General features: G+C 57.3%; 3 protein-coding genes across 3 annotated transcripts; 2 read left to right on the top strand and 1 right to left on the bottom strand.

Annotated features, from left to right (window-relative positions):
- The first annotated feature begins 2,873 nt into the window (after nucleotides 1-2,873).
- Nucleotides 2,874-5,804, top strand: QBC33DRAFT_612225 (uncharacterized protein). Its single transcript, XM_060432478.1, has 3 exons — nucleotides 2,874-2,972; nucleotides 3,002-5,173; nucleotides 5,317-5,804. The coding sequence occupies exons 1-3, from the start codon at nucleotides 2,911-2,913 to the stop codon at nucleotides 5,519-5,521; spliced, it is 2,439 nt and encodes an 812-aa protein (XP_060281872.1). The 5' UTR covers nucleotides 2,874-2,910; the 3' UTR covers nucleotides 5,522-5,804.
- A 519-nt stretch (nucleotides 5,805-6,323) lies between these two features.
- On the top strand, nucleotides 6,324-7,748 carry QBC33DRAFT_560579 (3-isopropylmalate dehydrogenase; the record flags this gene model as incomplete). The annotated part of the gene is made up of 6 exons (XM_060430069.1): nucleotides 6,324-6,374; nucleotides 6,535-6,606; nucleotides 6,710-6,812; nucleotides 6,879-7,024; nucleotides 7,062-7,367; nucleotides 7,605-7,748. 6 exons carry the CDS (start codon nucleotides 6,324-6,326, stop codon nucleotides 7,746-7,748), a joined length of 822 nt encoding a protein of 273 aa, XP_060281871.1.
- Nucleotides 7,749-8,058: 310 nt separating this feature from the next.
- QBC33DRAFT_579393 (uncharacterized protein) lies at nucleotides 8,059-9,589 on the bottom strand (the record flags this gene model as incomplete). Its single annotated transcript, XM_060431130.1, has 2 exons — nucleotides 8,059-8,096; nucleotides 8,368-9,589. 2 exons carry the CDS (start codon nucleotides 9,587-9,589, stop codon nucleotides 8,059-8,061), a joined length of 1,260 nt encoding a protein of 419 aa, XP_060281870.1.
- Between the last annotated feature and the right edge of the window lie 1,523 nt (nucleotides 9,590-11,112).

Genomic DNA, 11,112 nt, shown 5'->3' with positions numbered 1-11,112 from the left:
GAGATCTTTGCGATATCAGGGAATGGGAGTGAGGACAGGGGTCTAAAGTGGTCGCAGATCAGTTCTTGATGGTGGAATTAATGCTCTCTCCTCGTTCATCCGCAGGTTAGCTTCGCAAGGTCTTCTCTCGACCGCAGCACTTTCGCCTTAAGAGGCAACGGGGGGTTTGAAGGAAGGGTGCTTATTTCGGTTGATCAGTTCGTGGATAGCGGATATGCAGGAGAGGGCATCGGAGGTGACGAATTGGGGAAGACGGCAATGCAGTGAGCAACTGGTGGGGATTGTTCCTAAATTTACTACTGTGGTAATCCCTGAGCGTTAAGGTATGTGCTCTGTACGGGGGATCCCGTAGGGGGGATTCCAGCCCCAAAGAGACAGCCAAACTGTTGGCCGACAATCCAAGGAGGAATGCCCAACCATCATACGTTTACATCCGTAACGCAGGAGGAGATAGATAAGGGTCAAGAATGGAGAATGTGAAGGGAGGGCAAGTTTGATGTTTTAGGGCAGCTGTTTCGCCAGGTCTCGTAGCGCTGTCAGCCAATCACGTCAGCAGGATCACACGTGCTGATCTGCAAGCCACCGCACATTTTCAGGCTGAGGTACAGGGGGGAGAGCCTCTCCGCCAGTCGTTGGACGGCGGCGAGGCAAGTGTCGAACGCTCTCTCTTGACGGAGGTAAGCTGCCAAGTCGGGAGGAAGGGAGCAGTGGAGATGACCTCCGCTGTCTGTGTCTGTGCCTTCTTACCTTACGTGCATAATACCTGGGTTGCTGATTGCGGGTCAGGGACCTTCGGAAGCAGACTGAGGAAGTCAGTCCCGGAAATTACTTTCCCAAACGAACCCTTCTGATGGTTCAACTTCTCCTTCAAAATTCCAACCTCGCATCCCTTCCATCCAGTGGGGAGTGGAGCCAATAGAATGGCCGCCAACAGGCTCTGTGGATACGAAGCTGGAGTTCGGATGGCAGCTTCATACCTGTGAAGTGGACGGCTTGAGCAAAAGTTCAACAAGCGGCTCCGCTTGACGCAGAACAAAAAGAGTCGGTAATCGGGAATTGATGGACGGACCCAAGCACATGGCCAAGGCTTTTGCCTCCGCCGCTACTGTATTCTAGGAACGGAGCTCCCGCATCCCATGCTGAACCTGCTCGTGTGCCCAGGGGTCTACATATAGGGATTCAAAGTTGGTCAGGACGGCGTCGGAACGATCGTTTTCGAGGGATGATGATGAGATTGGGCTAGACAAAATCCCGAGCTCAGCAGATCGTCTTCGCACCTTGACCGAGACATGCGCGTTGGCTGGGGAGAACAGGGAATCCTGGCGGTGGAAAGTTGCAAACCATTTGCAAACCATTGTGGGTTTGGATTGCAATGTACGTAATCTAGGTACAAGGTATCTCCAAGCGACTCGGGAGACTACCGCGGTATGGATGGGTCTCGGAAGGGAAAAGGAAGACATCGACATCAAAAACATAAATTGATCGGGACGAATTGCACAAGGGAGAACTTGAGACGATCGGCAAGTTCCCCAAGCTTTTTCCAAGAGGATGGCTGTGCGTGTAACAAGAGCCGCCTGCCTGGACGCCTGTACGCAGTAATGGGATGTCGGCCAACCACCGGGAGCTACCCACGGGAAGCGGAGGAGCCAGGCCTCGGGTTGGAGAGGGGCCGAAGGTAGTTTTTACGTTGTACAGACGTACTGTACGGATTACCGTATGTACATACATACATGCAAATGCACCGCAGGCAAGGCAGGCACTCCACTGCAGGATTTTGACTCATACTCTGCAGTAGCTTCGCCCACTGGCGAGAGCAGTCCTGCATATCCGTCTTTCGCGCCCACAACAGGACCAATGATCTCACCAGCCTTGGTTGCTCTGACAGCTTGACTTCCTCGCACCTCGACTTGAGATGAGAGCTTGGATGGCTGGCTGGCCGGTTGGACGCCTGGGATGGCTGGGTCCAATTTCCAATGCAGCGAGGTTCTGTGACACGCAGAAGCAGGTACAGCAGTAGTAGGTAAGTAATCATTAGCTAATTAGGTAGGCCCGTTGGCTACAAGATATAACCAATATCCGGGATCCAAGCTGGAGCCCGTCTCCAGCAAACTAGGCTGCCGGTCCATACCACAGCTCCGAATAGGTACTTTCGTGCGACCCTGAGCTTCTCCCTCTCCTGATGTTTCTTTCCAACAAAGCCTTGGAGAACTTCTCTGTGGTACAGCATCATCGGCAACACAGCTCAGACAGAAAACCGTCAATCCGCCCTCTTACCGAGTTGCCGTTCGTCGTCAAGCTGGCGGTTCCATGGTCCCCGCTGTCTAGCGAGCAGCTTTGCACAGACCCCTCTTGACTCGGACCAAAAAAATTACAAGCACCAGAAAGCTGTTGGCCTTCCTGCCCCAGGGATTGGCTGGCTTCCTGGCTCAGATATATTCCCCGTCCTCCCTCTCTTAATCCCCTTGTTGGGAACGGATATTGTCACGACTTGACGAGTTCCCTTTGCGTTTACCTCTTTTTGCCCCTCTTTCGGTTTGCTGTTTCTGTACGGTACCTGGTTTAGCTTCGTCCCCAACCCTTGTTCACCTACATGGACTAACATCTTGCCTGCTCTCTCCGCCGCCAGACTTTTGATGATTGCCTATATTTTTGCTGTCTGCGACCCTCGACGAAGCTTGTGTAATGAGCAATGATAACACGAGCCCCAAACTGCTTCGACTTGCGACATTGACGACGACTCCTGCTGCATCCTTTGTCTGACTGTCTTGACGGTATTCCTACTGGTATTTCGCCGCCAACTCTTGCCCTCTTCCTTAGGCGCCCCGACATCATTCCGATAATCTGTCGCTCTTCTTTCCTGCGAATGCCATGCTCCGGCTTGTTGATTGTGTCTCGTGAATTTGCACTGCTATGAGCGGCGATCAACTGGCTTCCAGGCAAGCCCAACTTACCCTAGTTCCTCGTCTTGTTTCGTCTATTTGCTGACCGTTCCGCTTGCCAGCTTTGGTGATCCAAACGCTCAGCCGCCCACGCCTAAACAGACCCCAACTTCTGCCATCTTCCCAAGCCCCGTATTTGAAACACCCAAGAACAACCGGTGCCACTTGGACGAGTCGAGCGGCTGGACTCCCCGTTTTGCCGAGGAATATTCCGTCTTCAACTCAACGCCGGGGAACCTGAGGGGCGAACGTGAACCGTCTGCTGAGTTTGGTTCATTGACGCCTTACCCACCGCCGTCCGCGGGCCAGAAGCGCCTGCTTTCCGCTGACGATATTGCTGCCGATATCGCAACCCATGGTGGTCACTTCTCGCCGAAACCCAATATCTCCTCCCTGTCCCCGGTTGATCCTCACCGGAGGCTGCCGTCCTCGGCCAACCCCTTAGCCGGCGGCTTCGAGGAGTGTGTAGCCAACGACGAGCGGCCGAGTCCTCAGGAACGGACGTCCAAGAAAGTTCGGCGTGGTACCATTGCGAAGCAGGGCCAAGGGCAAACCGCGACCCCTCCTCCCTCGACTCGGAAAGGGTCACGGAAGCTTGCTCCCAAGCTCGACATTAACACAATGCAGCATGCCCAGGGCTTCAGCCAGCCCGACTTCACCGACGCCGCCCAGCAGCCCAACATGGACACGTTCGTGACCACCCCTGGCGACATGTTCGGTTACCCGTTATCCGCCACCGCACCGGCATTCGCAGATCAACGCCCCTTCTGGGATCAAGATCCTGGCATAGCGGGAATGGACATGGACTTCGGTCCTGCGAGCGCGGACGTCTTCCAACCCCCAACTCCAGGAGGTCATGGACCGATGGGCTCCATCGATTGGAGCAGAGCGAACCAGATTTTCCCGGAACCCGGTGTCGTCCCACAGCACAATCAAGAGAATGCACATCCCGCTAGGAGAGAGCGCCTCATTGCGGCCAAGGCCTCGATGCGTCTCGACACCTCGTCTGCTGATCAGTCAATGTTCGTTGGCACTTACCCTACCCCCATAGATGACCCCTTTGGGATTGTTGGCAACAGCGGAGGCGTCGATCCCGGCCTTCTATTTAGTCGTCCGCCGTCCTCCAGTATGGACAACCCATTCAATCCTGTGGAGTTGCCTCCCTCCTCGTCCGCGCCACCAGCGCCGCAGTCGACGCAGCCGTCCCAGCCTGCGCCTGCGCCGGCTAGGATAAAAACACCCGCCGCTATTCGCCGGTCGATGAGCGTCAAGGAGCTAGGGTCAGGCAAAAGGACAGATCGGACAATTGTTAGCTCTCCCACGAGATCAACTAGCCGACCAGGGGGCTTATCTCGTAGCTTCAGCGAGACCCGGGGTAAAAAGCCAGTTGGACGAGCTTCATTGCCTACTCTTGCACCCGCCGCTCCACGCCCACAGGCCCAACTGTCGAGCAGTGCCGGCGTCGGCGCTAGTCGACCGGTAGTATCGCAACATAGCCGCGCTGGTGGAAGAAGCTCCCCGTTGAAGAGCCATCACCACCATCGTCTATCAAGTTTGTCGTCAATCCCGGAGACCCTTGGGGCCCGTGCAAGAACGCAAGCCAAGTTCACGATCGATGCCAACGGGAGGGCCCGTGTAGAGACAACGGTAATGGTGGATGAAGTGGCACCGCCAACGATAAGAACCAGACACAGTGCTCAACCACTGCTCCGCCATCCGCAGTGGAACTCGTCCGAAGATGACGACTCATCCTCGGAGGACGACGACCCAATCATCATCCCATCCAGGAACACCTCCTTCGCCCTCCCGGAACCACCGAAACCATCGAACACGCATCCATTTCACAGTTCGCAGCGTAGTATTAGTGATCTCAGCACAGCGTCGTATGGCAGTCTCCTCGGAGGATCGCCGGATGACGGCGAGAGCGAGGCAGAGACGGTTATGAATGAGGCAACACCAACAGGAAAGCCGGGCGATGCAGCCAGCGAGCTACGTAAGCTGCGAGAGAGCCGGCAAAAAATGGCCTGGTCGGCCAAGCAGAGACAGTTTGCCTCGTCCGGTCTTTCAACCGCTGCCTTTGTGGGCAGTTACTCGGAGCAGGATATCGTCTCCCCCACGACACTCACAAACTCGAGCCTCCCGACCCCGTCAACTGATTCGAGAAGCCATGGATTGAGGTGCGTTTGCAACAGGCTGGAAGTCGACCGTGATGGCAACGGCTTCATGGTGCAATGGTACGGAGTCCCCCACTGCCCCCCCCCCCCCCCTTCTCCCCCTATTGAACATTCACCTCGGTCTGAGTCGGTATCGGCAATACCTCACCCCGCAGACCCAAACAGCCCCCCGAAACACCTTCCAAGCTGACATGTGATTGTAGTGAATCGTGTGAGATGTGGCTTCATGGGAGATGTGTTAACATCACCAAGAGGACCCAGCCTTCGGTCTATATATGCGCGTTTTGCGCAAACACGCCGAACATGCGGGGCGGTCGAATTCGAGACAACGGGCGCGCGTTCGGAACAATGGGCCCTTCCGGGTCGGCGACGTCGCCGCTGGCGCACAAGTCGTTCAAATTCCGATGACGCTGCTGGGGTGACGGTCGACCGGGGCATCGAAGGTTTTGAATAGACAGGGGCGGCATACTTCTATACATGGCTCTGTACATCGACAATTTTGTCAGCAAGGGGGTTAGTCGCTGGAGTGCATCGCATGGACTCGTTTAGGGTGGGAAGACCGAAGAAGCCTTCCCGATAGATCATGTTCAACAGGGCACCAGCTATCTCCTCAGGGAGATAGTGAGAGCATAAATGATACCCTAATGTCAATTAATGGTATTTGAGAAAGATGTGAGCAATGAAGACATGCAATGAAGAATATGGTAGCTCGGGCTGCTTCCAACTGGGTTCGCCAGGCGCCAATGCATTCGAACGCAGACGCACAAACGATGTGTTGCACTGCTACAGGTCCAGCTTGACGGCCCCCTCGCGTCTGGGCTGGGACTATTACCCATCGAATTGTTCAGTCAACGACCAATCTCGGCCTATCGTGCCTTCCCTTCTCACACGATCAAGGACTAGAGGAGTAGACAGACTGGCATTGCCTTGGCATCTAGGAAGTGATCGTGCCTAAGGACGGGAGCTAACTCCTGATGAGGGTAAGGTGCCAGCAATACCTCTTCTTATAGACCTCAGGTGGCTGAGGCTGAGGCTGATATCTTGGTAAATACTGTGCCGACTTCGGAAGGTGGGGTAGGTCTGGAGATGCGGGGCAGATCACAACCTTTGATCAGCTTACTTTTACGCCCGTTCCATCTTCAAAGAGGGTGTAATTAAGCAATTGACCTGTTTCCTCGCTCCTTCCCAAGTTTCCCATTCTATTGAAGCAATGGCCACTCACAACATTGTCGTTTTTAGCGGTGACCACTGCGGGCCGGAGGTGAGTGCAGCTGAACCCCGAACTGATCTGCTCGACAGCAAGACGGACTTCTGATGTGCTCCTAGGTTGTGGTCTTCGGCGGCGACTCGATTCGCCCGCAAATACCCGCTATATGTGTTCCATGATGAATTGGACAACCGTCTCTAACAATTGAATCCAGGTCCTCAAGACAATTGAGGCAGCTCGGCCATCCGTGGGCAAGTTTAACCTGCAGGAACATCTGTTGGGTGGTGTAAGTCGAGACTTCCACTCCAGTTTAGAGAGCCTTCCCGGCCAAGCTTGGCAATGCCGGTGCAGGACCTCGCACAAACCACACATATTAACTCACTCTCCAGGCATCTATCGATGTGCACAATAGCGCCCTGACAGACGAGGCGCTCTCGGCCGCCAAGGCCGCCGACGCCGTCCTGCTCGGCGCCATCGGCGGGCCGGAATGGGGTCCCGACTCACCGGTGCGGCCGAACAGGGGATCCTGAAGCTGCGCAAGGAGCTCGGCACGTACAGCAACCTGCGGGCCGTGCAACTTCGCGAGCGACTGGCTGGTGGACAGCTCGCCGCTCAAGGTCGAGATCTGCCGCGGCACCGACTTCGTCGTCGTGCGCGAGCTGACGGGCGGCATCTCCTTTGGCGAGAGCAAGCGACGGGAGCGGGTTCGCCTACGACACGGAGCCGTACAGCCGGCCCGAGATTGAGCGCATCGCGCGCCTGGCCGGCTTCCTGGCCCTCGCCCGCGACCCGCCGGCCAAGGTGTGGAGCCTGGACAAGGCGAACTTGCTCGCCACCAGCCGGCTCTGGCGCAAGGTCGTCAACGAGGTCTTCCAGAACGAGTTCCCGCAGCTCGAGGTCGCGCACCAGCTCATCGACAGCGCCGCCATGATCATGATCAAGAACCCGACGGCGCTGAACGGCGTCGTCGTCACCAGCAACCTCTTCGGCGACATCATCAGCGACGAGGCGTCCGTCATCCCGGGGAGCATCGGCCTGCTTCCCAGCGCGAGTCTGGGGGGGGATCCCGGATGGGAAAAGCAAGTGCTGCAATGGCATCTACGAGCCGATCCACGGTGGGTTTTGTGGCTGTCCATTTCTTGCCCCTTATTGGAAGGGGGTTGTTGTTGTGCGGTTTGCTAATGGTACCAGGTTCTGCTCCCGACATCTCAGGAAAGGGAATTGCAAACCCCATTGGCACCATCCTTTCGGTCGCCATGATGCTCCGGTCTGAATCTGCCCAAGGAGGCCGCAGCGGTCGAGGCGGCCGTCAAGAGCGCCATCGATAATGGCGCCCGGACCAAGGACATGGGAGGGAACGTCAGCACTACGGCTATGGGCGAGGCCGTTGTGGCGGAACTGCAGAAGATTCTGAAGGCTTCTTCGTAGTGTAGAAACAATCCACCACGTTGTGCCGTGCAGGCAGTGGCATGCTCGACTGGCTGCCATGTGGATAGTTGATTTCACGTTGGCTACCGTGGGGAGTTTGTTTGGGTTAGGATGTGAGCTAGAGAAAAGTTCTTGATCCAACTTATATTTGAACTCTCGAGAAGCGACCTGTGTCCACCGTTTGCAAGAAATAGCCGGTGGGATATCGCCCTGAACCACTGGTCGTACCTTTCGTTGAAACCCTCTTCCCCTTTGAAGAACATCCATCCGTCTTGGTTCGGGCACATTGGGGACAGCACTCTTGTCTTGCCTAGATAAAACCTGCTTCCGATACTCCTGTGACGATTACTATTACACCCATTATACGACTAGAATTACCTCTAGGGAAATAAACGAGTTCCAGGCATCTAACAAGTATCAGTCATACTCACTTACTCTGCTGTACTGTACCTTCGCACATAAAAACCGGCCGCACATTAGAGTTGGCCAACTACCGGAGTAGGAGCCGGGGGGAGCAGATGGCAAGTGAACGGCCACGCCTCCACAACAATCCTGTCCTCGGCAGGCAGCCCCCACGCGCCCGTAGGCCGCGATTGCCCGAACGTTCCTCCTTCCTCACCCAAGCCTAGACCGGGGCGAATTTCGGCCCCGGCCGCGGCCCCAAAAAGGAACACGTCAAGCCGCTGGATCTCCTCGTCATCCCGGCCCTCCTGGACGACGCGGTCCAGCCTGCCGTCGGCGAACGCGATGCCGTGCCAGAGAAGGATGCCCAGCACGCGCGCCCGCGCCACCGCGTCGCCGGCCAGCAGCGGCAGCTCGGGGATCCCCGCCCGCAGCTCCTCCCAGAGGACGCTCCGCAGCTCCGCCGCACACGGGTAGTAGGCGAAGCGGCTGCTCGGCGGCGGGTACGGACCGTCAGCCCCCACCCCCGCCCCCGCCGCCAGCAACGCCTCGCCGAGGAGCTCCTCCGCGCCTGCGAGGCCCACCCCGAAGGGGAGGAATTCCGCCTCGGCCCAATCCAGCAGGCCGCACAGCGAGCCCGGCCGGCGGCGTCTGCTGGCGGCGGCGGTATCCCTTTCCTCGCCTTCCTCGTCCGCCGGCCCCTCCACCATAATGTTCCCCGGCACGACGTCGCCGTGCGTCAGCACCCACGGCAGGGCCTCGACCGCGTCCAGGCCGCTGAGCACGTCCTCCACGGCGGGCCGGAACCGCGCCGGCAGGCCGTCGCGCATCATCTCCAGGCGCCGGCGCAGCGAGCCGCCCACGCGGCCCCTGGCGGCGGCAGCGGAGGCCGGCGGGTGCGAGTCCAGGGAGGACCTCCAGCCCGCGCAGAGGAAGCGCGCAAAGCCCCGCACGAGGTTCTCCTGCCAGCGGTGCCGCTGCCGCTGCCGCTGGCGGCGGTGGGGGGAGGGGGAGGAAGAGGACCGGCCGGTTGGTGGGTCCGCGGCTGCGGCGGCGGCGCGGAACTCGGCGAGGGAGACGCCGGGGATGCGGGCCATGGAGTAGGCGTAGAGGGGGCAACGGCGGTCTCCGGGGACGACACCGAGGAACCGCGTGGCGGGCGCCAGGGCGCCATAGATGCGGCGGGCGGCGGCCGCGAGCTCGATGTCGAGCTGGTGGGCGGCCGGGCGGAACTGCACGATGGCGTCTTCATCGTCGTCGTCGTCGCCGTCGCACAGCAGCGTGTACGAGCAGTAGCCCTGCGTCGTGGCCTCGCGGATGTCCCGGGCGCCGCCGAGGTGTGCACGCGCGAAGGCGTGGCACTGGGCGCGGGCGGAGGGGGTGAGGCCGTGGCGGTGGAAGAAGGCGTCGATGGGGTCGGGGTTGTTGCCGGTGTCCATCTCAGGCCGGAGTCCCGTAGTGCCGGATCAGGGCTGGTGTGGGGTGCGGGGTCGGTTTATGAACGGAGCGGGCTGCCCAGCTGAACAGGTGAGATGCTGGTTTCAGATTTGGGTGATGGGATCTAGTGATGAAATGCCGTTCCTAGGGTTCGAGAGACACCCTCGCCGACGAGAGGAGTAGTCCATTTGTGGTTCTTCATCCCCCGTCTGTAAATCCCGCGCAGACGGCAGCTACAAAGCGTGGGGGCGGGGGAATTTGCTAACACCCCGCCAACGAGTTGGGGACAAAAATAGCCGTGACCCTCGGTGCTGGCTGTGATCTTTGCTAAACATGGATTCCGAGGGAGACAATTGTTCGCTGGTATCCGAATAAGATGCGGCAACTTTGTTAGACGGTTACACCCGACTTCTCGCGCCCACCGTAAAACCCTGATCCACCGCTTACATCATGGCCAACAGATATTGACTGATACAACCTAATTTAGGTTTGGTGCCGATACACTGAAGTGCGTTGTGGACGCCGAGGGAATGTTGACCAAGTATACGTTACATCGTCACCGTCCAAATCTGATCTCAACCTGGGAAGAGCATCGTGGTAGCTATCGGATGGCGAACAGCCTCTTTAGGATTGTCGAGGACAAGAGATCGTGAGAGACAACTAACACGGGAGAAAAGAGTTCGATATCTTGAATCATACTGCAAAGGACATTGCTGTTGACCATGCCTCACATTGATATCTACTTAGCCATAGCATTATCGAAGAGTCCATGGATTTGGTGGGGATGCGTTCGAACCGCCATAAGCCAGGCAGGCGATACGCCCAAAGACAACTCGAGGAAAACTGTATCAGCACCGAGGTAAAAGCCACAGGAACTTTCATGATTCCAAATAATCCTCTCGACCAGGAATAACTCTCGCCGAACTTGAGCCGCAGCCGGCGTTCCGGAGGTAAGGATGCCAAGTCTTACATAAGGAGAGCTTCCCTGGTAGCGCAGACTCTGGTTGGCGTTCTCCTGATGAAACACTGGTTCACCGCTAGGTTCACCGGTGGGGAGTGAAGGTGAGGCACTTAGGACCTATGCCCTACTAGTAAAGAACTGACTCGTAGGTTGCCGTAACAGGACGATGGCACTATCTGGCTATCCGCCTGTGAGTAAGCACGAGTCCAGAAAAGGCATCAACTGGCGAACGCGGGGTGAAGTTGGCAGGACATTATCTCCTACTATGCAGTAGTACTTTGTGAAAGCTGATCGCGGCCAAGACGAAAGACTAGCACATTTAGTTACTCGCGGCCATTCGAAGAACCCAATTCGTAACCAGATTTAGAGAGGACAGCCGAAAGTATCCTTTACGCAGTGCCCTGAGTACCTGGTTCCTGCTACCGTCGTAACTGGGCCGAGATGGGATATCTAGGGAGAAACGGAACGGAACTTTCCACTTTTCCCGGCCCTCCTGTTGCTTGGTAGACAGGATTTAGCTCCCCGAATCTGTAGCCCACGCCTCAACAGGATTGAAAATCGAAG

This window comes from Phialemonium atrogriseum, assembly GCF_030411735.1.
Source record: "Phialemonium atrogriseum strain 8032-3 unplaced genomic scaffold QBC33scaffold_18, whole genome shotgun sequence".
NCBI lineage: Eukaryota > Fungi > Ascomycota > Sordariomycetes > Cephalothecales > Cephalothecaceae > Phialemonium > Phialemonium atrogriseum.
Note: the sequence above shows the minus strand (reverse complement) of the source record. Positions and strands in the feature narration are given on the sequence as shown.